Source organism: Neoarius graeffei, chromosome 18 (genome assembly GCF_027579695.1).
Source record: "Neoarius graeffei isolate fNeoGra1 chromosome 18, fNeoGra1.pri, whole genome shotgun sequence".
NCBI lineage: Eukaryota > Metazoa > Chordata > Actinopteri > Siluriformes > Ariidae > Neoarius > Neoarius graeffei.
The window spans coordinates 59,225,307-59,248,779 of record NC_083586.1 but is presented as its reverse complement, the minus strand read 5'-3'; the positions used below and the strand labels follow the sequence as shown (position 1 = coordinate 59,248,779).

Here is a 23,473-nt window from a genome sequence, read left to right as displayed (position 1 = left end):
TTTTAAGCTTCTCTGACATTTGTAATTTTTATTTTTTTTGTCCAGTTCATGCTTTAGTTTGCAGTGACCCATAGAGTTGCTTTGCATCTGCTGCCCCCTGCTGGAACCTAATCGACACTGCAGAAACATACAAACGAATGATCACAAAATTCCTAAGATTTTACAGTATTGGGTAGGGTCTCTGACTCTTACAATAAAAACACAGTAAGTACTACACACACACTACATACAGTGGTGCTTGGAAGTTTATGAACCCTTTAAAAAAATTTCTGTATAAATGTGACCGTCGGATTTTCACCAGTCCTAAAAAGTAGATAGATAAAGAGAACCCGGTTCAACTTTAATAAAACAAAGACACCCATTCAACACCTGCTGGTCATCCCATCTCATTATCTCTAGCCACTTTATCCTTCTACAGGGTCGCAGGCAAGCTGGAGCCTATCCCAGCTGACTACGGGCGAAAGGCGGGGTACACCCTGGACAAGTCGCCAGGTCATCACAGGACTGACACAGACACCCATTCACACTCACATTCACACCTACGCTCAATTTAGAGTCACCAGTTAACCTAACCTGCATGTCTTTGGACTGTGGGGGAAACCGGAGCACCCGGAGGAAACCCACACGGACACGGGGAGAACATGCAAACTCCGCACAGAAAGGCCCTCGCCGGCCCCGGGGCTCGAACCCAGGACCTTCTTGCTGTGAGGCGACAGCGCTAACCACTACACCACCGTGCCGCCCGATTTTAGAGTGTATATTTTTAATAAGTAAGGTGAGACAGAAACGGCATTTTGATTCTCCTATATGTCCTGGATATATAGTGAATTGACGACAAAAATCTTTGTTTAAAGGAAAAGGCAACTTTTGTACAGTGTGTGTAATAGGAGAAAAACATGTACGTAATCAATTCCGTTAATTATTTCCATTATATATCGAACATGAAAAAATATTTTTAACTTTGAAATCATGAATTGACACAGAGGAGTTGAAGTTGGAGGAGGCAGCCATTTTGAGATTGTGGGCAACTATAAACCAATCAGAATCTTTCGTTAATGCGCCTCCCTCTGATCTGTGACGTCACTGGGCCCATGAAAACAGTGTTTACAGACAGATCACTGTGATTAGGAGTCCCGGCGGGTGGCTTGTATTCGATTCGTTTATATCCCGACCTTGTCAGCTGTCAGATTTATGTTCATGGACCCGGTAAGCTGGTAAATAATATTTATTTATTTTTTTCTTTACCAAATTCTAACAGAAAACGAGAGCGCCCGAAAGGGAAAACCGAGCCGAGCCGCTTCACGCATGCGCAGTAGGCTTGGTAGGACAAATCCAAATAGGAGTCATTCAGGATTCAGCCATGTTTTTGCTCCGTGTTTTTGTAGAACTCGACCAAAGTTCTACAGTATTATGAGCTTTAAGTTGCATAAATAAAACCATTTGGTGAAACTTTGAAGAAGCGATTGTACTGGTTTTTTACCTTATTACCATGAAGCACTGAAGAGTTCTTTTCAGTGGTGGGCCGCATGACGTCACGCAGTAGATCAATATGGCGGAACGCGTCTTCGCTGAGCTCAGCGCAAGCCCATATTATTAAAAGTTAAAAGATACTGTTATGCGGTCTGTTCTTTCTCTATAAATTCCATGATCGGTTACTTTATATATTTATCTATCTATTTGTGGTGATTTTGTACAAAAGTTGCCTTTTCCTTTAATTGGGTTCTCTATCAACTTGTGTGAAAATCTGATTGTTTTAGGTCACGTTTATTTTACGCACAAATATAGCTAAAGGGTTCACAAACTTTCAAGCACCACTCTAGTGTGACATGAGTTGACAAGTTATTGCTTTAAATACAGGACTTGACCGTTCTGATTTCATACAATTCGGTAAGATTTATTGGCCATATTACTGAGTTTATTCACATTATTCTGAAATACAGTCACATCAAACTGTACAAAAAAAAAAAAAATCATACAGGAAGTGAGATCACGGTCAGTCTCGAAACACAGCATACACGCCTCAGTCTAACAGCCTGATATTCAGATCAAGAAACTGCCAAAAGGAAAAAAAAAAAAGTAAGGCACGGGTTCAAAGACCCATCAGACGCATCTTTGGGGGGGGCGGGGCTACTAACACTGCGTGTTGCAGATCGTTTACCCGTAACTCGTGGGTTTGTTAACCCTGTGTAGTAGTATTTCAGAATATCAGTGATATTAGAATGATTGTAATTTTGTCTTTATTATTGAAATTTAAAAACCCGTCATCAGTGAGCCGTTCTGTCATTACGTACGTTTATTCAAACAGCCAGGAAAAAAAACAAAAGTGTTAACCTCGGTACTTTTCCCATGTTCAGTTCAACAGTGTGCATTAACCAATCAACCACTGATGTCACCGTTCCAGTCGTCTTTCAACTTGGAGAAATAATCAAAACCTAAACTTCTGTTGATTCTTGTCTTGAGCATGCAGTAAGAAAAAAAAAAACAAAACCTGACGAGGTGCGATGTATAACGTGGAAGCAGCCTCGTTTCTTCTGTCAAGTTAACACTTGATAAAGAAAGCGATCATCTTTTCTTCCTTCATCGCCGATTTACGTGAATCGAATGAGTCCTTGTGAGCGACGTCTCCCAAATCGCGTGTGCGCTCAAGCACAAGCTCTCGTTCAGAAGCGTCTGCTCCCGGCGTAAAAAAATAACAACAGTCTGCTTTATTTATTTGGAAAAAAGACCACGAATGTCTAAAGGCCACAGTCCAGAGGTCATGTAAAGTCGAGTGCTTGCTTGTGCGTGTCATACGGCGGTGGTGTCTCCGTACTCGCGGTTCCAGCGTACATACTGCTCCAGAGTTTGAGGACTGACGCTCTTCTTGATCTTCTTCAGAGACTCGGCGAAATCCGAGAAACGGATGTTCCTCATCTACGAGACAGAGACATTATTTTGAACTCGAGGCATGGTCCTAGTGAAGGACGTCTGGGTTTCAGTCACGTGACTTTTCTTAGCGGTTTTACCGGAAGTGAAATAGCTGGTGGTCTAAACGGCTGCCGTAGCGCAAACACCTAGCGATAAGTTATCAGAGTACGCTCGTGATCTAGAAGCCGCTGCTGGCTTTAGATATATTCAGAAGGTTGCTGTGTGCAATGGAATCGACCCCTACAGTCTGGGAAAGAAGGATGTGTCATACGATCTTGAAAACGACCCTTCAGTCGAGTTCCCCGACATCTCGAACTATCTGGTGTTGCAGACGTCCTTCTACACCGCAAAACACATGAAAGTGTGGAAGAGTACGGAGGCTTACAACGTTTTTATATGTGGCTGGGTAAAGGACCTTGGGATCAAGTCGCTGCCCAATGAATCCTGGATTGTTTTTGGGTTTTTTTAAGCTTTTTGTTTGCGTCTTTACAACGAATTGAACAAACAACCAGAGGTGGACAGTAACGAAGTACATTTACTTGAGTATTTTTTTTTTTTGGAACCTTATGATTTTAACTTCGCTACATTTGAAAGGCAAATATCGTACTTTTCACTCCACGACATTTCTATCAAGGTCCTCGTTACTATGAAGCGGCTTTGAAAGTGGATGGTTTTTTCCCAGCTGACACTGAGACAGCCGATCAGTAATCACTAGGGTCACGTCACGTCCATAGACTGGATAAAATCAAGATCAGTGATTTCTCAGCAGCGTTAAGGCCTCTGCATGCTCTTGCGACAAGGCTTTCGCAGATAGCTTTTCGCAGACAGTTGTAATTTATCGTTGAGCGGGGAGTAATAGGCGTGCGCGATGTTATTCACCGGCACAACGCAAGGGGGCGCAAAGTCGCTAGGAGTAGTTGGTGGGTGTGGTTAGTGGAGTGTTTATCCTCCGGTTACTTATAATGACTAGAACTTTTTTTTTTTATAATGACTAGAACTGGAGTCGTATAGATGTACGTACTTCCTCAATCAACCGCTCTTCGTGCTGCTCCATCTTCGCTCGTGTTTTTAAAAATGCCGGTCGTGAAAACAAAAACCGGGAAAGTAGGGAAGCGGAAGTGCGTGTACAGCGGGTAGAGTGGACCAATCAGAGCCCTCTTGTCTGCGACGCTGTCTGCGAGGCTTCTGCGGTGGTCACAATTTTTGGGAGGTGCGCGCAGAGCGTCTGCGAAGGTGGGGGGGCTATGCAGACACTGTCTGCGACACCGTCTGCGAGGACTGGGTTGTCAGCATAAATTGGCCTTTACTTAACCCGATCAGTTGACGGCGGAATGGAAGGAGGCGGTTCTTCTGGAGAACGCACGCACTCATGGCCCATGAACCCATGTTTCAGTTTTCTGAAAGGATTAAAGATTTGTTTCGTTTTAAATGTTTGCCGAAAACGATCCATATCACAGCCTACAAAAACTCGCCATCCGACCTGTGGAAACATATGCGACCCCTCACCGAATCCAGGGACGCATGTCGGCCGAAACGAATCCGAGATGATCGCAAAAGAAGCTTTTTTTTTTCGAAATTTGTGATTGTTTTTTTCCATCATGTGCAAGTTGAGATCTTGAAGAATGCAATCAGTATTTCAGATAATAGATTGTTTTGTTGGAAAAGCATACATTTTTTGTTGCAAATTGTCTCGTTTTTGTCAGGACTGTAGCCTGCTGGGGGGTGTGGGTAAATTACCATATGGGCCATTCACATGATGATTTAAGCTTTTTGTTGTTTTTTTTCGCGAATCAGCTGTATGATACGAGCTGAGCGCATGGCTACTTAACTGCATACAGGCGTGTGATTTCACTATGGAATGAGTTACTAAACAGAGCGCAGAGGAGCTGAAACACCACGAAGCAAACAGACACACGGTATTTACATCGGAGATCACCATTTCTAGCAAAAAAAACCGCAACCTCGTTTTCCAGATTGAATGGAATACTTGAATGATCGGATGATACACGGACCGTTCTAGGACTACATTATTCCATCGGAGGCATTGGTGTGTGCAAGGCGCCGTTTCTCTTTCTGATGGGGTAAGTTTATTAATCTAAGGCTGTGTGGTTATTTTTGCATGTAACGGAGAGTGTTGTGGTTTGGTTAAGCCTAGGTCACAACCGGACGTGCGATTTTTTGGCCGTGCGATTTTTGGCGTTTTCCAAATTGCTGCTTTTTTTTTTGTTGTTGTTCATGGAGAAAGACGAGCGTTGGCCGTAAGTTTGTCTTGCAACCTGAAAAAAACGTAAGCGCCTGTAGAGTTTGTCTGACATGACAAAGAACCTCTGCGGCTCGAAAATCAGCACGTCACACGCGCGCTCTCGTGCGTTTCATGCGCGCTCTCCGTGCGTTTTTTGCATGTAGACCGGCTGTAGGAGCGCGGTACGGTCGGTTGTGACCGAGGCTTTACATGAAACTAGTGTTGTGTTAGTTGTGTCATCATCGTGCTATCTTTCTTTCTTACGGTGCGAGGAATTTTTCAACCACAAAACGTTAAAGTATACTTCAGGACTTATTTTTGTACTTCATAATTGTGTTGGGCATACTTTGCATGGAAGGAAAATTGACGTGGTGATCTTTGTTTACATGAAAGTAGCATCGTGCTAGCTCGTAGGGGGTAGGGCTTTCCTTAATGTCATGCAGATGAGCACCATTATGTGGCCGCCCTGCACCCAGAGTAGCTGAGATGGAAAACTTTGAGGGCGATTTTCTCCCTTTTCTGTTTTAAGAAGTATACACTTTCAAAAGGCCACACATTCTTCAAATATTGTCAGATCTCCACATGGAAGGCGTCATTGGGAAGCTTAGAAACTGGACTTTCTGAATCTGTCAATAACTCAAAATGCCCCCGGGCAGACATGTGCCCCTGGATTCTGTTTTCTGACACATATTGAGGTCTGTAAACGTTTTATTCCAAGAGAAAGCCTGTAATTAAGTTGTCTGTGCTTTTAGAGCTAGCGATAACATTGCAAACATAGCTACGCAGTCTGGTTAGTCAAATGATTTTCTATGGATTTGCCCGCTAAGTTGCCATCGCCTTGTCCACGGCTAATGTTAACACATAGCTAGTTAACTTGGACGCTGTTAGTTAGCATGTAAAAACAGAGTTACGCTAATATGAATAACGTTAACTTATCTGAAGTCCTTTCAGAAATGTGTTTTAGCATAATCTTGCCAAATAAACAATGTAGAAATCGTTCTTTTCTAGTAGCGTTAGCTACCCAATATGATTTGGAGTTTGAAAAGAGTTTGCTAGCATGTCAGGTGGAGTTTCACTGACTAGCTAGCTTAACGTTAAACCACCATGATGGCACAGCATGCGTTCATTTTGTGAATTCACATTTCTGTCTTTGGTAACGGTGTTAGGTTTTGTAAGAGCTGTGGCAATAATACAACAACGCATTGACAGAAAACGTACTTTTAATACTTAAAGCCTCGGTCACAACCGGCTGTAGGTGCTCCTACGGCCGGTCTACGTGCAAAAAACGCAAGAAATGCACGGAGGGCGCACATGTGACATGCTGATTTTCGAGCCGCAGACCGGCCGCAGAGGTTCTTTGTCGTGTCAAACAAACTCTACGGGCGCTTGTGTTTTTTTCAGGTTGCAAGACAAACTTACGACCAACGTGCGTCTTTCTCCACAAGCCAAAAAAATCGTACGTCCGGTTGCGACCTAGGCTTAAGTAAAAAATTGACTGGAGAAATTTCAGTTGTATCGGAGTCACATTTGACCAGCGGGATCTGTACTTTGACTTAAGTAATGAAGTTGGGTACTTTGTCCACCTCTGCAAACAAACAGTTGGCTTGATTCTCACTTGTGTTGGCTCGTATCTCTCAGGTAAATCATTCACAAAGATCATCAGAAACCCCTTTAAAGATCTTAGTTACACAAGACGGAGAAGTGATCACGGCGCATTGGAACTGTACGGCTGGGGAAGAATTTCGTCGTGACCTTCATGCATATGGACTTTGTGAGAAGGAAACAGAAACCGCTGGGGACTTTAGCGCTTCGTGACTAAAAAAAAAAAAAGCACCGTAAAATAACGACACACAGCAAGAAAAGTAGTTGGAAAACACTAAGGCCAGAGCTGAGAGGGAAATACGAACCTTTCACCAAGTGAAACTCGAGCATGCTTGGTTTCGCTGAGAGGTTAAAAGCCACCTTTTTCGACGTCTTTTTGTGAAATCCTGTGTTCGTTCAGCCTTTTTCATTCGTTCACGGGGAACCCTGAAGAAACTCATCAGTTTCACGGTTTGATCGATTCGAACAACGCAAGCGTAAGGCATTTTTCACGCGAGCGATGCACCTTCTCCGTACAAACGCTTTGTCGACCACCAGCTAAAGTTCTGAATAACTAACGAGGCGGATGTGACGTCACGCGAAACCCAGCTCGATTAAAGGAGGCGTGGCCTCCTGCTCCTTAAACACTTTTCTCAGGAACCATTTCTGCAGTCTCTGAATCACACCTACATGTATCCTTCATAGATCATGGAGTCGAACGAGTCATCAAGTTCACTAATCGTCTCAGACGACACACACCTCTGCTATAAATTGTTCTTTACACACTTTAAGAACAGGGATCAGAAACGAAGCTGGAGAACTGTACCTCATTTGCTGCCATGTTCCTGACTTGCTCTGGACGAAGTTCTGTAGAGACGCAGAGATCAGATTACACACAGAATAAACACACACACACTCGTTTCTTTTCTGTAATCTCACCTCGTATGGGTCCCAGTGCAGCATCTTTAGCCAAGGAGGTCAGATCACTGCCCGAGTAACCTTCTGTCATCCTGCACACACACACACACACACACACACGCGTGTGTAAGAGAAAATAAAAGCATTGTGGAAATCGTGTGTGTGTGTGTGTGTGTGTGTGTGAGAGAGAATACAGACTTGGCTAGCTGATTCAGCTCTTTCTGCGTCAGTGGGTTGCCATGTTTACCCAGGAGATTCTTCAGCAGCTTCAGCCGAGTCTACAACACAAACACACAGTCAGACTTGATAAGAACATTTGCTGAGACATCAGTTGAGAGCCATTCACACTGAGCTGGTATTTCTGAATGTGTTTTCAGTGACCACAGGGTTGCCAGATCTGCCAAAAAACAGTCCAATATCACTAACTCGGTACCAAAACACAAAGTGCATGTATTTATCCGTTATACCAGGGGTTTTCAAAAAGTGTGGGAGAGTCAGCCCCCCCTCAGAGAGCAAATAAACAACAGCGCCCCCCCCTTACAATTTTTGTTGTTGCTATACTTAATGTTCCATTCGTATTTAAAAAAATGGTTGTTGTACACCAGGGGTGTCAAACCTGATCCATAAAGGGCCTTGTGGCTGCAGGTTTTCATTCCAGCCATGCAGCAGCACACCTGACTTGGCTCATTCAATCAACTGAACTGTCTTCACACAGTCAAATACTTGCAGCCACACCCACCCTTGATTAAAGGGTGGGTGTGTCAGTTGATTGAATGAGCCAAATCAGGGTGCTGCTGCATGGCTGGAATGAAAACCTGCAGCCACACGGCCCTTTATGGATCAGGTTTGACACCCCTGTTGTACACTATTTTTTTCTTTTACACATTTTAAACATCTGTGCTTTTTTAAAACATCTTGTTTTACACGTTTTAAAAAAGCACAGATGTTTAAAATGTGTAAAACAAGATGTTTTTAAAAAAGCACAGGTGTTTAAAATATTTTTTTTTTACACATTTTAAAACATCCGTGCTTTTTTTAACATTTTTTTTTTTACACATTTTAAACATCTGTGCTTTTTTAAAAACATCTTGTTTTACACATTTTAAAACATCTGTGCTTTTTTAAAACATCTTGTTTTACACATTTTAAAACATCTGTGCTTTTTTAAAACATCTTGTTTTACACATTTTAAACATTGTGCTTTTTTTAAAACTTTTTTTTACACATTTTAAAACATCTGTGCTTTTTTTAAAACATCTTTTTTACACATTTTAAAACATCTGTGCTTTTTTAAAACATCTTGTTTTACACATTTTAAACATTGTGCTTTTTTTTAAAACTTTTTTTTTACACATTTTAAAACATCTGTGCTTTTTTAAAACATCTTGTTTTACACATTTTAAACATTGTGCTTTTTTTAAAACTTTTTTTTTACACATTTTAAAACATCTGTGCTTTTTTTAAAACATCTTTTTTACACATTTTAAAACATCTGTGCTTTTTTAAAACATCTTGTTTTACACATTTTAAAACATCTGTGCTTTTTTAAAACATCTTGTTTTACACATTTTAAACATTGTGCTTTTTTTAAAACTTTTTTTTACACATTTTAAAACATCTGTGCTTTTTTAAAAACTTTTTTTTTACACATTTTAAAACATCTGTGCTTTTTTTAAAACATCTTTTTTACACATTTTAAAACATCTGTGCTTTTTTAAAACATCTTGTTTTACACATTTTAAACATTGTGCTTTTTTTAAAACTTTTTTTTTTACACATTTTAAAACATCTGTGCTTTTTTTAAAACATCTTTTTTACACATTTTAAAACATCTGTGCTTTTTTAAAACATCTTGTTTTACACATTTTAAACATTGTGCTTTTTTTAAAACTTTTTTTTACACATTAAAACATCTGTGCTTTTTTTAAAAACATTTTTTTTTACACATTTTAAAACATCTGTGCTTTTTTTAAAACATCTTTTTTTTACACGTTTTAAACATCTGTGCTTTTTTAAACCTCTTTTTTTAAACATTTTAAAACCTCTTTTTTTTTTTTACACATTTTAAAACCTCTGTGCTTTTTAAAACCTCTTTTTACACGTTTTAAACATCTCATAGCATCGTTAGCTAGCACCTCTTGGCAGACAACGCACTGTGGCAGTGGAGCATCTTCAGATCCAGTCCATGAAAATCCAAACTTTAAATAATCGCGGTCATACTTCCTTCTTTTTTTTTGCTTGGCCCAGACTCTGTCTCCTCACTCACTGTAGCTTTAGGTACTAAAAATCGATCCATTTTGTCTCTGGCAAAGGCTAGCTGAAGTTCGCTAAATGTCCACAATAGTAACTTATTCTGGTTTATTTTTCCTCACGTTGCGCCCCCTAGGGGAGGCGTGCCCCACACTTTGAAAAGCCCTGCGTTAGACAACATTTAAGAATTAAAGACTAGTTGAGAAAAGCTTTACTCATGCGGTCTGTAGGAGTCGCAATGAACACACACAAAGTCACTCAAACAAACGGAAATAAAATGTCAGTTTTAGACTGAAATATATGACGCCAAACTCAAAATCTGACTTTCCGAACCTTACAAAAGTCCAACACCAAGACAATCATCACATGCTGTAATGTTTAAAAGTAAAATCATATATAGTATTTTTTGATGAAGCACGATTAAAACCACTGCCTTAAATGATAATTCGCTAAAAGTTTTAAACGGTTTATTATTATTATTATTTCGGATACTGTGATAAATAAAGGATAGCCTTGAGACCAAGTAGAGTAAATGTTTTAACGTACAGATTTAATGAACGTAACGCAATAATCAAATCACAATAACAGTGTGTCTGGGCAGCGAGAAAGTAGAACGAATCTGTGTGAATACCACAAACCTGGCAACCCTGATATATAGAAATACAATTACTAAGTAATAAAAAGTGCTTTTATTTCCTTTCAACTTGAACAGTTCACTCTGGGACGCACCTCCTCTGAGGGTAGGGTCACGTAAATCCTCTTTGCAAAGCGCCTGCACAACACACACACACACACACACACACACGAGTGAGGAATTAAAGGTAGAGTTCACGTTCTTGCTGTTTCAGTGTTAATGTGAGGAGATCAGTGAGAACCTGAGCACGGCCTCGTCCAGCTCCTGAGGACGATTTGTGGCTCCCATCACCAGCACCCGGTCATCTCCTCCTGACTGTACCTACACACACACACACACACACACAGAGTAAACCTACAGAAACACAAAACAAAACTTATATCGTTGAGAGAGACAGAGATTCATACCCCATCAAACTCGATGAGGAACTCAGTCTTCAGTCTCCTGCTGGCATCGTGCTCTCCTTCTCTCCTTTCACACAGGAGACTGTCTATTTCATCTACACACACACACGCAGTCATCGGAATGGTATGAGCTAAAGGTCATGTCACTGACTGAGGTACAGCTACGATAGAGGTTTTTCACCTGACGTCACAGGGTCACGTGACGCCCCGGTGTCCGCCATTTTGAAGGTCAAGCTAGCTAATGTCAACAACATAGTAGCTAGTATGTTACTGTAGCAATGTTTACGTTCAGTCATTTGGATGACTGTTAAAACCTTTCAGCCTCAAGTTTTTCCTTTACTGTATTTACTAGTTTACGGAGCTAGCGTGCTCGCTCCCGGCCTGCCCGAGCGCGCTAGCTCCGTAAACTAGTAAATCCAGTAAAGGAAAAACTTGAGACTGAAAGGTTTTAACAGTCATCCAAATGACTGAACGTAAACATTGCTACAGTAACATACTAGCTACCATGTTGTTGACATTAGCTAGTGCTAACAGCTAGCTGCTAGTACACTGCTACAACACAGACACCGACCCTAATAATACAGTTCTTGGTCATTGCCTGGTAACAGCAAATTTATAACGGGCCATGTCTCAACAGACTAAGAAGTTATTTCAATGACATTTAATAACATTTTGTTTATCCTGAGGACCGAAAGTAAATGAAAATGTGAACAAACCTTAGCTGTAATAAGATGGCGACCACCGGCTCCAGGGACGACCCGCTGATGTAGGCATGTTACCCAGCCTGACACAAAATATTTGTAGGCATCCAAACTCGTATACGCTTTCAGATCAATACCTGTGTATGGCGATGGGTTTTTAACGACATAGGTATACAGATCATGTGGGCCGAAGTCAGGTAAAGACGAGGGCTTCGTGTACTTCCGTACGTCAGTGAACAATCCTGGTGGAAGCAGGTAAACGTCGTTCTCTAAGCCTGCTAACCTCAATTTTTGCAAATACCTCTCCCTCTGCTCGCCCTGTAAATGCCCAACGTCGCTGGATAGCGAAGGTGTTTTCTGCATCTCGCTCCTTTTTCTTTTATGTTTTTCGTTTGTCGCCTTCCTCGCATTCAAACCGATTCGAGCCGTGCCGTCCAAAATGGCAGCCTCACATGACTTGGTCACGTGGGTGAAAAACCTCTATACTGTGTCAACTGTAAGTGTACCAGACTACTGCATACACACACACACACACACACACCCTCTGGTGGAGTTTGTGTGCGCGCGCGCGCGTTTCTCACCAATGAAGATGATTGATGGCTGCAGTTCTCGAGCAACAGCAAACAGAGCACGTACCAATTTCTCACCTTCACCAACCTGCATGAGTGTATACACACACACACACACACACACACACACACACAGAATCTTATTATTAAATCACACACTATATTAAATGAAGCACTACAGAACCAGTACAGTCATTCTGAATCTGAACCACTTTCTGAATGATTCATTTCTTTCAAACGACTCAATTGAATCGTTTTCAAATCAAGTGAATCAATTCAAATCAGTGAAGGGTTTGAATGTTATTTTTCTCATCTAGACACGTAAATAAATGCTGCAAGATAAAATGTTGATACATACACGAGATCTAATAACTGAGGACTAAGAACATGTCCAATAAATAATAGACATAATTAGGAGGGATCGCAGAGAGAGAGAGAAAGGACTGAACAAACAAAAGAAGAAGGAAATGAAAGGTCACTGACGTATTTGGAGGTCAGACTGGCAGCACTGATGTTGAAAAAGGTAGCATTGGATTCCATGGCAACAGCTTTTGCCTGGAGGAGAGAAAAACACATGCACACAAATTAATGAGTATCTGGATGAGCAGTGTGTAGTGAAGCAGGATGTGATCAGTGTGTGTGTGTGTGTGTACCAGCATGGTCTTCCCGTTACCAGGAGGCCCGAACAGCAGCAGTCCTCTCGCTGGAGCTCTCAGCCCTGTAAACAACTGCAACAACAAAGATAGAGACTGTGACTAAAGTCACAGTAATATGCGCTAGCTGACCTTTATTAATTGAAAGTCAAGGAAAAGTTGCGGCCTGCCGCCCTGAACAAAATAAACTAAAAAAAAAAAATTTGAAAAAATCACGAAAACTGACAGGTCATTGAAAAAAAAAAAAAAAGTCCGTTTTTCATGGATCATTCCGGATCAGTGAATCCGGATCTGCACGAAAACTCATAGCAACGTAATTCAGCCCAGAGGTATTCTTCTTCGTGTGAAATTTGGTGATTGGTTGAAAACTGAGGGAGAAATTGCGTCCTAAAAAACGTTAGGAGAACAACCAGAGTATCAGCGACGCAGTAGCTCGCGTGGCTGTACCAGAGTCGTTTATAATGAGTCAAGTTGCTCTTCATGAGAACGATGAGGACAATTTGATCTAAAAAACAAATCAATCAAAATCCACTGAAAACTCAGGGAGGTGTAGTGATTTTTTAGCCTAGTAAACTAGACCCACCCGCCTAGCGGCCAAAAATATTTTTGCCTAGCGAGTGGGTCTAGCCTCGCACCATATAAACAGAAACACCCCGGGCATCAAATCGTGCCCGCCAATCACAACGCAAGGTTTTTGTTTGGATTCTTTGGGCGGGCTTTTGCAGGAGTGACGACAAAGCTGCGCGACGCTGGAGAAAGCGCAACAGGAAAGATGGCTACGGCTAGTGAACAGCGCGCGTTTGACTCCGCTTTGGAATCAGTTTTAGAAGAATTAGACTTGGAGTTTTCGTTGAAACATGAGCAGGAAGAGGCTCTCCGCTCATTCCTTTTCAAGAAGGACGTTTTCGCTGTTTTGCCGACCGGCTATGGCAAAAGTCTGATCTACCAGCTGGCTCCGCTCGTAGCCAAAAGGATGGGGCTAGTTTGTGCAGTACGAGGAATTAATAAACAGCTTTGAAACATTACTTTTTGATTGTTTCTTATTTTCCCGTTATTTTAAATTTAAGGGAAATTATTTCACCAAACACCACTAAATAAAAACTCTCAAAAACAGTTTAAGCAAACCCTTGAAAAACACTTGGAAAAAAAAAGTGTATGTTAAGTATGTGGTACAGACTCCAAACTTGTGGTCGTTATCTCCAAACTTCTTAATATCTAGAACCTGTTTATTAATTAATACGCATTTTGAAAAATTTTTTATTTCAAGGCCTCCCCCACTGCTTTCTGTCGCTCTGACTACGTCACAGTCACTGTTGCGCTGATTGGTCAGAGCGTTGGCCTATACGCACAGAGACAGTTTGAAAGACAGCGGGTTGTTCCTCCTACCCCCGTCGGAAATGTCTACGGATCGAGGCCAGACTAAATATTCACGTTTAGTCTGGCTTGCCAGGCTAGTGATTTTTGTGAATAGTGGACAGACGGATGCCACGTGATGGCGATAACTCATCGCCTTATGGCTGATGAACGAAATAAAAACTGATTGAAAAAAAAAAAACTCAGGAAAATTAACAGAGTTGTAAGTGACTGAAAAAAGCCCGTTTTTCATGGATCATTCCGGTTCGGTGATCCGGATCAGTAAGAAAAGTCATAGCAACGTAAATCAGCCCAGAGGTATTCTTTATGTGAAATTTGGTGAGGAGTTCCTCATTGAGTTTGATGGGGTATGAATCTCTCTCTCTCAACTATATTTGAATACAAGTTTTGTTTTTCTGTAGGTTTACTCTCCGCGCGTGTGTGTGTGTGTGTGTGTAGTCAGGAGGAGATGACCGGGTGCTGGGAGCCACAAATCGTCCTCAGGAGCTGGACGAGGCCGTGCTCAGGTTCTCACTGATCTCATCACGTTCTTGCTGTTTCAGTGTTAATGTGAACTCTACCTTTAATTCCTCACTCGTGTGTGTGTGTGTGTGTGTGTGTGTGTGTGAGAGAGAGAGAGAGTGTGCAGGCGCTTTGCAAAGAGGATTTACGTCCCAGAGTGAACTGTTCAAGTTGAAGGGAAATAAAAGCACTTTATTACCTAGTCAAATCAATCAAATCAAAGTCCTTCCCACGCCCAGTACCTGATATTCCTAGGCAGTCTCCCACTCAAGTACTAACCAGGCCCAACTCTGATATGGCGCATCGGGCGGCGCCGATCTCCGTTTCCGTAGCCCTCTGCCTCTCGCCTATTACATAGCTAGGGTTACAGTGGGGGGCTAGTCCTCTGGTAACCACGAGAGTTTAACTCCCCATGCACATCTGTATTGAGGTATTTCACTCACATGACCAAGTCATGTGACGCTGCCATTTTGGACGGCACGGCTCGAATCGGTTTGAATGCGAGGAAGGCGACAAACAAAAAACATAAAAGAAAAAGGAGCGAGATGCAGAAAACACCTTCACTATCCAGTGACGTTGGGCATTTACAGGGCGAGCAGAGGGAGAGGTATTTGCAAAAATTGAGGTTAGCAGGCTTAGAGAACGACGTTTACCTGCTTCCACCAGGATTGTTCACTGACAGCTAAGGTTTGTTCACATTTTCATTTACTTTCGGTCCTCAGGATAAACAAAATGTTATTAAATGTCATTGAAATAACTTCTTAGTCTGTTGAGACATGGCCCGTTATAAGTTTTTCCTTTACTGTATTTACTAGTTTACTGAGCGCGCTCCGGGGCCAGCTAGCTCAGTAAACTAGTAAATACAGTAAAGGAAAAACTTGAGACTGAAAGGTTTTAACAGTCATCCAAATGACTGAACGTAAACATTGCTACAGTAACATACCAGCTACTGTTGTTGACATTAGCTAGCTTGCCGTCCAAAATGGCGGACACCGGGGCATCACGTGACCCTGTGACGTCAGGTGAAATACCTCAATTGCAGCGTGCCTTGCCAGATGGTAGTAGGTACCATTTTTATGATGGTCTTCGGTATGACCCGACCGTGAATAGAACTCACGATCTCCCGATCGAGAGGTGGACACGCTACCACTAGGCCACTAGCCGGTTTATTACCTAGTAATTGTATTTATATACATCAGGGTTGCCAGGTTTGCAGTATTCACACAGATTCGTTCTACTTTCTCACTGCCCAGACACACTCGGTGCACATAGAGAAAATCGAATTTCTGCCGTAGCTCGACTGAAATCGAAGTTCTAAATGTCACGGATACACCTTAGCTCGGCTGAAATCGAAATCGAACTGGATTTCTCGTAATCGAGCTACACGACCTAGATTATGCGATTGTAGCCGAGCTACTTAGTGCATGTAAACCCTATCGAGCTACGTAGTCGAGCTACTTACTTCCCTTCTGGAAGTGACGAGACCACAAGTGGGAAACACAACAGCCTCGGTCGGCATGACAACAGTAGTAGTAGCGAGCAGCAGAAGAGGTCAGGAGGAACAAGGAGACAAAAAAACAATTGAACTTTTTGTGTGTTTATTAAGACACAAGTTAAATTGTACGCAAAAAATGGACTTTAGAAAAATATACAATTGTGCAAAATAAGTTGTCTTGCAAAACAGCAGTCTGCGCAGGACAGTTTGTAGCCAACAGGTGGCAATGACGTGGTGTGAATGTAAAGTGGAAATCACTCCTCTTCTTCATGACGACAACCGGAAATGTACCAACACGATGGGGCGTGTAGCGCCACCTGTGGCTCGGGTGCACAATGTACCTCACACAATAGCTCGATTTCCTTGTGTGCATGTAGGGTTGGATTTCTCTGGCACCCCTGCTGGGACCCTTAGCTCGATTACCGACAGCAGCTCGATTTGGATGTGCATGTAAACGCACTGACTGTTATTGTTATTGATTGATTATTGTGTAAAGCTAGCCGCACACTACGCCGATCCACGCGGTACCGAACCGACCCATTTCAGAGCCGACTCCCGACAGGGCACGCGCATATCCCCGACTAACTCACGACTGTTGACGAGTGCAGTCGCGATTGAAGCGACACCAAACGAGATTATGCGAACTAAGCATCATAACAAACATTCCGCTAAATATCACGTGACGACTTAATAGCTTTGTGATTGGCTATTGGATATAGTTACTGTTAAATCCAACACTTGAAGATGCTACAGGCTGAATTACAAATGACACAACACGGAATATGTAGCGCACTATCTAGGCTGCATGAGCTATTATTCCCAACCTTAAATAGTGCACTTATATAGGGGAGTTAAAGCGATTTGGAATTCAGCCACACAACTTGAGCAGAGTGGCTTTCCAGCCCACTGTGTCTATGGATAAAGCTTCAGTCTATGGAATTACAGTATATACCTGCATTAGGTGCTACCAACACGTATTTCTCGCGCTAGAAATTGTGTTTAATGATGTCACGTGTTCTATGCGAAAGATATGATTGGCTATTGCTAGCGACTCTCGCCGATCAGTCTGGCTCCCGATTAGTTTTTCGAATCGGCTGTGAGATGAGTCGGTACCATCGAAAACTAGTCTTTACGCCTGACTCGCGACTTCAGTTGGCTCGGTACGCTGAAAATCGGCGTAGTGTGCGGCTAGCTTTAGGTTCATTCAATCTGCATGTTAAAACATTTACTCTACTCGGTCTCAAAGCGATCCTTTATTTATCACAATATCTGAAATAATAATAATAAACCGTTTAAAACTTTTAGCGAATGATAATTTAAGGCAGTGGTTTTAATAGCGCTTTATCAAAAAGTACTGTATGATTTTACTTTTAAACATTACAGCATGTGATCGTCTCGGTGTTGGATTTTTATAAGGTTTGGAAAGTCAGATTTTGAGTTTGGCGTCATATTTCAGTCTAAAACTGACATTTTATTTCTGTTTCTGTTTTTTGTGTGTTCACTGTGACTGCTACAGACTGTATATGCATTTTGTTTGTGTTCTGGTATTGAGTTAGTGATATTGGACCAATTTTGGCAGATCTGGCAACCCTGTGGTCACTGAAAATGCATTCGGAAACACCAGCTCAGTGTGAATGATCTCTGCTCGGAAGCGGTGTCGTGTCGTACCTCAGGCCGCAGTGCCGGCAGGATCACGATCTCCTGCAGCGCCTGTTTGGCCAACTCCTGACCTGCTACATCATCAAACCTCACTGTTGAGCCACTGCAACGCAACACAACACACACACACAACACACACGCTACTGGAATGGAAAAACCCAGACTGTACCGCACATATAATATGTTCATGTACTTCTGATAATGAACATTTGATGATATAGTAAAGCATTCATGCAGAAGAGGGCATGTCCTCTCTCTCTCTCTCTGACACACACACACACCTGTCCACAATCTCATTGAGGATGAGGTTGGCCAGTTTGCTGTCCACGTTTTTAAAGTTCTTCATGTCTCTCTTCCTCTGTGGAGTGGACGAAGGAGCAGCGCTGGCTTTAACGTTCCCTTTGGCAGCACCCCGACCTGCTGGAGCCTGCCCCACACACACACACACACACACACACTAATTCAATTATTAAAAACAATAAATAGTAATTGAAAAGATACAGATGTAAAGTTAGTCTAATCCTAACCATTTTTATGAATGAATCATTTATTTCAAATGACTCTTTTACATGAATCAATTCAGAGGCACAAACAAATCCTTTTCTCATTTAAGCACCAAAATGGACAAACTAAAACCAGCGTGTGCACAAACACACACGCTCTTATTAGTTACACACTATATTAAATGAAGAACTACAGATCCAATACAAAGCCATTCTAAATCTAAACCACTTTCTGAATGATTCATTTCTTTCAAACGACTCTTAAGTGAATCAATTCAGATTAACGAACGGTTTAATGCTATTTTTCTCATCTAGACACTTAAATAAATGCTGCAACATCAAACGTCTATGCACATGCGCGCACACACACACACCTATTACTAGACATGTACTCCAGATATAAGAAGTCATGCTAATCCTAACCACTTTGTGAGAGATTCACTCAATTCAAATGACTCTTAGGCTACGTTCACACTGCAGGCTGAAGTGACTCAAATCCGATCTTTTCGCCCATATGTGACCTGTATCCGATCTTTTATTGACAATATGAACGACACAGATCCCATTTTTTCAAATCCGACCCAGGCCGTTTGGATATGTGGTCCTAATTCCGATTCCTATCCGCTCTTTTCATATGCAACTTCAGTCTGAACCGCCAGGTCGCATTCATCCGACTTACACGTCATCAACAAGCCACAAACATCACTATTCTGCGCTGAAGTAGGCGGCGGGTCTCTCAAAAAAAGTTACAACAACATGGCGCATAATCACGGGCGCAGATAGAGGGGGGGACTCGTCCCACCCAGATTTAAATTCACCTCGTTCGGTCCCCCCCACTTATAGGGAGGAAAAAACGTCTATGCTGTCTTTCTTTGCATAAGGCAAACCTCACGGAAAAATCAAAAGACTAATTACCATTCGGTTTATTGAGGTGCACAGCAGTACAGACATAGTTGCAACAACTCACATAAAACAAAACAAAGACTGATATTCGGTTGGTTGAGCTGCGCAGACTGCACAGGTTGCGAGCTCAAGCTTGGTTGCTATGGTAACCCACAAGAAGTTTGACAGGCATATCGGGGTTGGGGTTGGTTTGCTGGCAGCTTTCCCCCCCCCCCCAGTTCAAAAAACGTATCTGCGCCCCTGCGCATGACATCAATGCGAGGGACGCTTCGGGCTGTGAAGGTTCTGAATCTTCTCAATGGAAGGACGCAGAGGTTAGGGAGCTGATTTCCATTTGGGGGGATGCAGCTATTCAAGCTAGGTTGGATGGGTCATACCGCAACCGGGCGGTTTTACTTCCGTAAACACTGGCCATGCTCACTGCGTGTGACGTCGTCGTATCCTGCAATGCGCATGCCGAACACTTTTAGGTCGCTTTTCGTTCATACTGAGGATCACATACAAGTCGCATATATTCGTTAATGTGAACGACCTCACAAAAAAATCGGATTTCACAAAAAAATCGGAATTGAGCATTAAGCCTCGCAGTGTGAACGTAGTGTTAAAGACCCACTGACAACTTTTTACACCACGTAATATGTATATTTATTGTTTTATTGCTGTATTGTGAAATAAAATATCCAAAACTCAACTTGAATAAAGGGTCGTCTTTGTAGAAATTCAAGAATTTCAGAGCCGATTTTGTGTTTTTTGCCCCGGCTTCTACAAGCGCCATGAGCCATTTGCCCGTTTTTGCCGCTAGGGCGAGTGACGTCACATCAGTGTATGTCGATCTGGATTGCATGAAAACAAAACATGGCTCATGTCGAAGACGATCACTTCTCTTATATATTATATATATTATATTATATATTATATATATTATATATTCTCTTATATATTATAGTCTGTCAGTATTTCAATTTCTATAATAAGACACGGAGGAGGGGGTGATGAAAGGAATTTGTTGTAATTTTTTTTCTTTTATGGTATAGGAAAAAACATGCCGGATGACATCTTATATCTATCACTCCACACATATATCATGTATATTATCCTAACTAAATATATGAAACAAGGTACTGGCCTTTCAGTTGTTGTACATTACTGGTATTAGCTGCTCTGGCCTATTGATAAGTAATATGCAATGGTATAAGACGCATTTGTGACGTTACAACAAATTTTAAACAACATACATGTATTGAATAACAACACATAGCCACGTACCCTGGCTCGTTCTCTTTTGGCAAAGGCACCACCGGACTTTCGCTTTTTGACCGCCCCTTCGGGGGGTCTGCTGTCATCTGTTTCTCTTTTGACAGATTGATTCGGCCCGGGCCTGTCAAACAACGTCGGCACAGCTGACTCCTCCAACACCAGTGGATAAGTTGGATCAAACGTTCTTCGAGTTCTGGACGACAAAGTGAAACAGTGCGCCTCGAAATGTGCTGAACAGAGACGTGACCATTTTGTCGACTTCCAGTTCGCACGTGTTTTGGAAACGTTTCTTTCCCACTCTTTTGCTATTTCAGGGTGTTTTTTCCAAGGAAAGGAATGGAGTTTCACTCCTTCCGACGTGGTGTTAGAACACCCGTAAGCCACACATATAATCCCTTTTCGGTTAGACGCCATTTAACTTTTTCACGCAAGGAAATCACAACAAAACCACAGCTCAATATCACAAGACTTGTGAGAACTGAACCAACATAGTGACTTGTAAACAAAAACGACACACTGATGTGACGTCACTTCCGGCATCTCTGAATGAGCCCAGTTCATATCCAGGTCAATCTCCCTGCGCGAAATTTAAAATGACTTCTGATGTTTAAAACGGACAGTTAAACCAAGAATTAAAACCAGAATTTATCTTTGGAGTCGTATATTGTTTGTTTAAAAATTAATACGAAATGACTGTCAGTGGGTCTTTAAGTGAACTGAATCAGAGGCGTGACCAAATCAAAAGTTATTTTTCTCCTCTGGACACTAAAATGAGCACCTTTAGTTTTCCAACAGAGTAAACACTTTAACGCATTTAACAAGTGTGTGTGTGTGTACTCAGTACCTTGGGGTTGGATTGGGGTCCCGTTCGTCCTGAAGCTGGTGTAGTGAAGCTGGTTGGGCGCTGGGCGGCGCTGGTGGAAGGTCTGGCAGGCTTTACCTTCACCAGAGATGAAGAGGCGTCGGTCTTCTTAGGTACAACACCACCGGCTATAAACCATCGCACACGGACACAAACATATAAATACACAAAAATGCTGCACCGTCTTTTAAAATTAAATACATCTCTTTAATTATATGACCTGCGCTCACCTGAGCGGAGGCTGCCGTTGGAGAGAGGCGAGTTAATGCTGTCAGTGTGCGAGGAGTCTGGGCTCAGCTTGGCTTCACCATCACAACCAGAAAAACAGAACGAGACTGTCAGTGACAGTGTAGCTCACTCCGGCCCCGTCTCATCCCGAAGGAACGATCTAAACTGGGCCGCCTTGCACAATAAATGTTGTAAACTATATACAAGCTATATAAAGACACGATATCCACCCTAGGAATACCGACCTATTTACCAGAAAGAATCCAAAACGGCGAGGAATCGACCAAGAAGAAGCGATTTTTGTTGAACTGCTCATTAAGGCTTAATTAGTCCATAACTTCATTAATAATTGTAATGAAGCAAATCTGGGTGGAAGTTCTATGCACCCCTAGGTCCCCCTACCTTCACGCCAGAAAGAATCAAAATCAGTGAAGAACTGAGGGAGAAGAAGCGATTTTTGTGAAATGTGGACGATGACGGACGGACAGCACATGATCCCGTAAGCTCATCACCTATTGGCTTGATGAGCTAACAAGGAGAGAGTCCAGGAGAGTTAAAGTGTCAGAGAATGAGAGAGTCAGAGAATGAGAGACGGAAAATCAAACGGAAGGAATCAGGGAGAGTCAGAAAGAGCGAGCGAGTCACAAAGAGTCAGAGAGACTGAATCAGGGAGAATCAGGGAGTCACAAAGTCAGAGAGAAAGAGCGAGTCAGAGAGAGTGAATCAGGGAGAATCAGGGAGAAAGAGGGAGTCACAAAGAGTCAGAGAGACTGAATCAGGGAGTCAGAAAGAAAGAGGGAGTCACAAAGTCAGAGAAAGAGCGAGTCAGAGAGAGTGAATCAGGGAGAGTCAGAGAGAAAGAGCAAGTCAGAGAGAGTGAATCAGGGAGAATCAGGGAGAAAGAGGGAGTCACAAAGTCAGAGAGAAAGAGCGAGTCAGAGAGTGAATCAGGGAGAATCAGGGAGAAAGAGGGAGTCACAAAGAGTCAGAGAGACTGAATCAGGGAGTCAGAAAGAAAGAGGGAGTCACAAAGTCAGAGAGAAAGAACGAGTCAGAGAGAGTGAATCAGGGAGAGTCAGAGAGAAAGAGCAATTAAGAGAGTGTGAATCAGGGAGAGTCAAAGAGCAAGTCAGAGAGAGTGAATCAGGGAGAGTCAGAGAGAAAGAGCAAGTCAGAGAGAGTGAATCAGGGAGAATCAGGGAGAAAGAGGGAGTCACAAAGTCAGAGAGAAAGAGCGAGTCAGAGAGTGAATCCGGGAGAATCAGGGAGAAAGAGGGAGTCACAAAGAGTCAGAGAGACTGAATCAGGGAGTCAGAAAGAAAGAGGGAGTCACAAAGTCAGAGAGAAAGAGCGAGTCAGAGAGAGTGAATCAAGGAGAGTCAGAGAGAAAGAGCAATTAAGAGAGAGTGAATCAGGGAGAGTCAGAGAGAAAGAGCAAGTCAGAGAGTGAATCAGGGAGAGTCAGAGAGAAAGAGCAAGTCAGAGAGAGTGAATCAGGGAGAAAGAGGGAGTCACAAAGTCAGAGAGAAAGAGCGAGTCAGAGAGTGAATCAGGGAGAAAGAGGGATTCACAAAGAGTCAGAGAGACTGAATCAGGAAGTCAGAAAGAAAGAGGGAGTCACAAAGTCAGAGAGAAAGAGCGAGTCAGAGAGAGTGAATCAGGGAGAGTCAGAGAGAAAGAGCGAGTCAGAGAGAGTGAATCAGGGAGAAAGAGGGAGTCACAAAGAGTCAGAGAGAGTGAATCAGGGAGTCAGAAAGAAAGAGGGAGTCACAAAGTCAGAGAGAAAGAGCGAGTCAGAGAGAGTGAATCAGGGAGAGTCAGAGAGAAAGAGC

General features: G+C 42.4%; 1 protein-coding gene across 1 annotated transcript in view; it reads right to left on the bottom strand.

Moving 5' to 3' along the window:
* spast (spastin) overlaps positions 1-23,473 on the bottom strand; it is a 42,287-nt gene continuing 18,814 nt past the window's right edge. Inside the window, exons 4-17 of the mRNA XM_060899104.1 lie at positions 21,644-21,715; positions 21,396-21,541; positions 18,170-18,315; positions 17,898-17,991; positions 12,860-12,934; positions 12,690-12,761; positions 12,219-12,294; positions 10,940-11,031; positions 10,774-10,853; positions 10,628-10,670; positions 7,847-7,926; positions 7,670-7,740; positions 7,557-7,597; positions 1-2,913 (exon numbers count right to left, since the gene is read on the bottom strand). Coding sequence (XP_060755087.1) covers positions 2,788-2,913; positions 7,557-7,597; positions 7,670-7,740; positions 7,847-7,926; positions 10,628-10,670; positions 10,774-10,853; positions 10,940-11,031; positions 12,219-12,294; positions 12,690-12,761; positions 12,860-12,934; positions 17,898-17,991; positions 18,170-18,315; positions 21,396-21,541; positions 21,644-21,715 — 1,214 coding nt within the window. The 3' untranslated portion in view covers positions 1-2,787. The remainder of the gene's footprint in view (positions 2,914-7,556; positions 7,598-7,669; positions 7,741-7,846; positions 7,927-10,627; positions 10,671-10,773; positions 10,854-10,939; positions 11,032-12,218; positions 12,295-12,689; positions 12,762-12,859; positions 12,935-17,897; positions 17,992-18,169; positions 18,316-21,395; positions 21,542-21,643; positions 21,716-23,473) is intronic.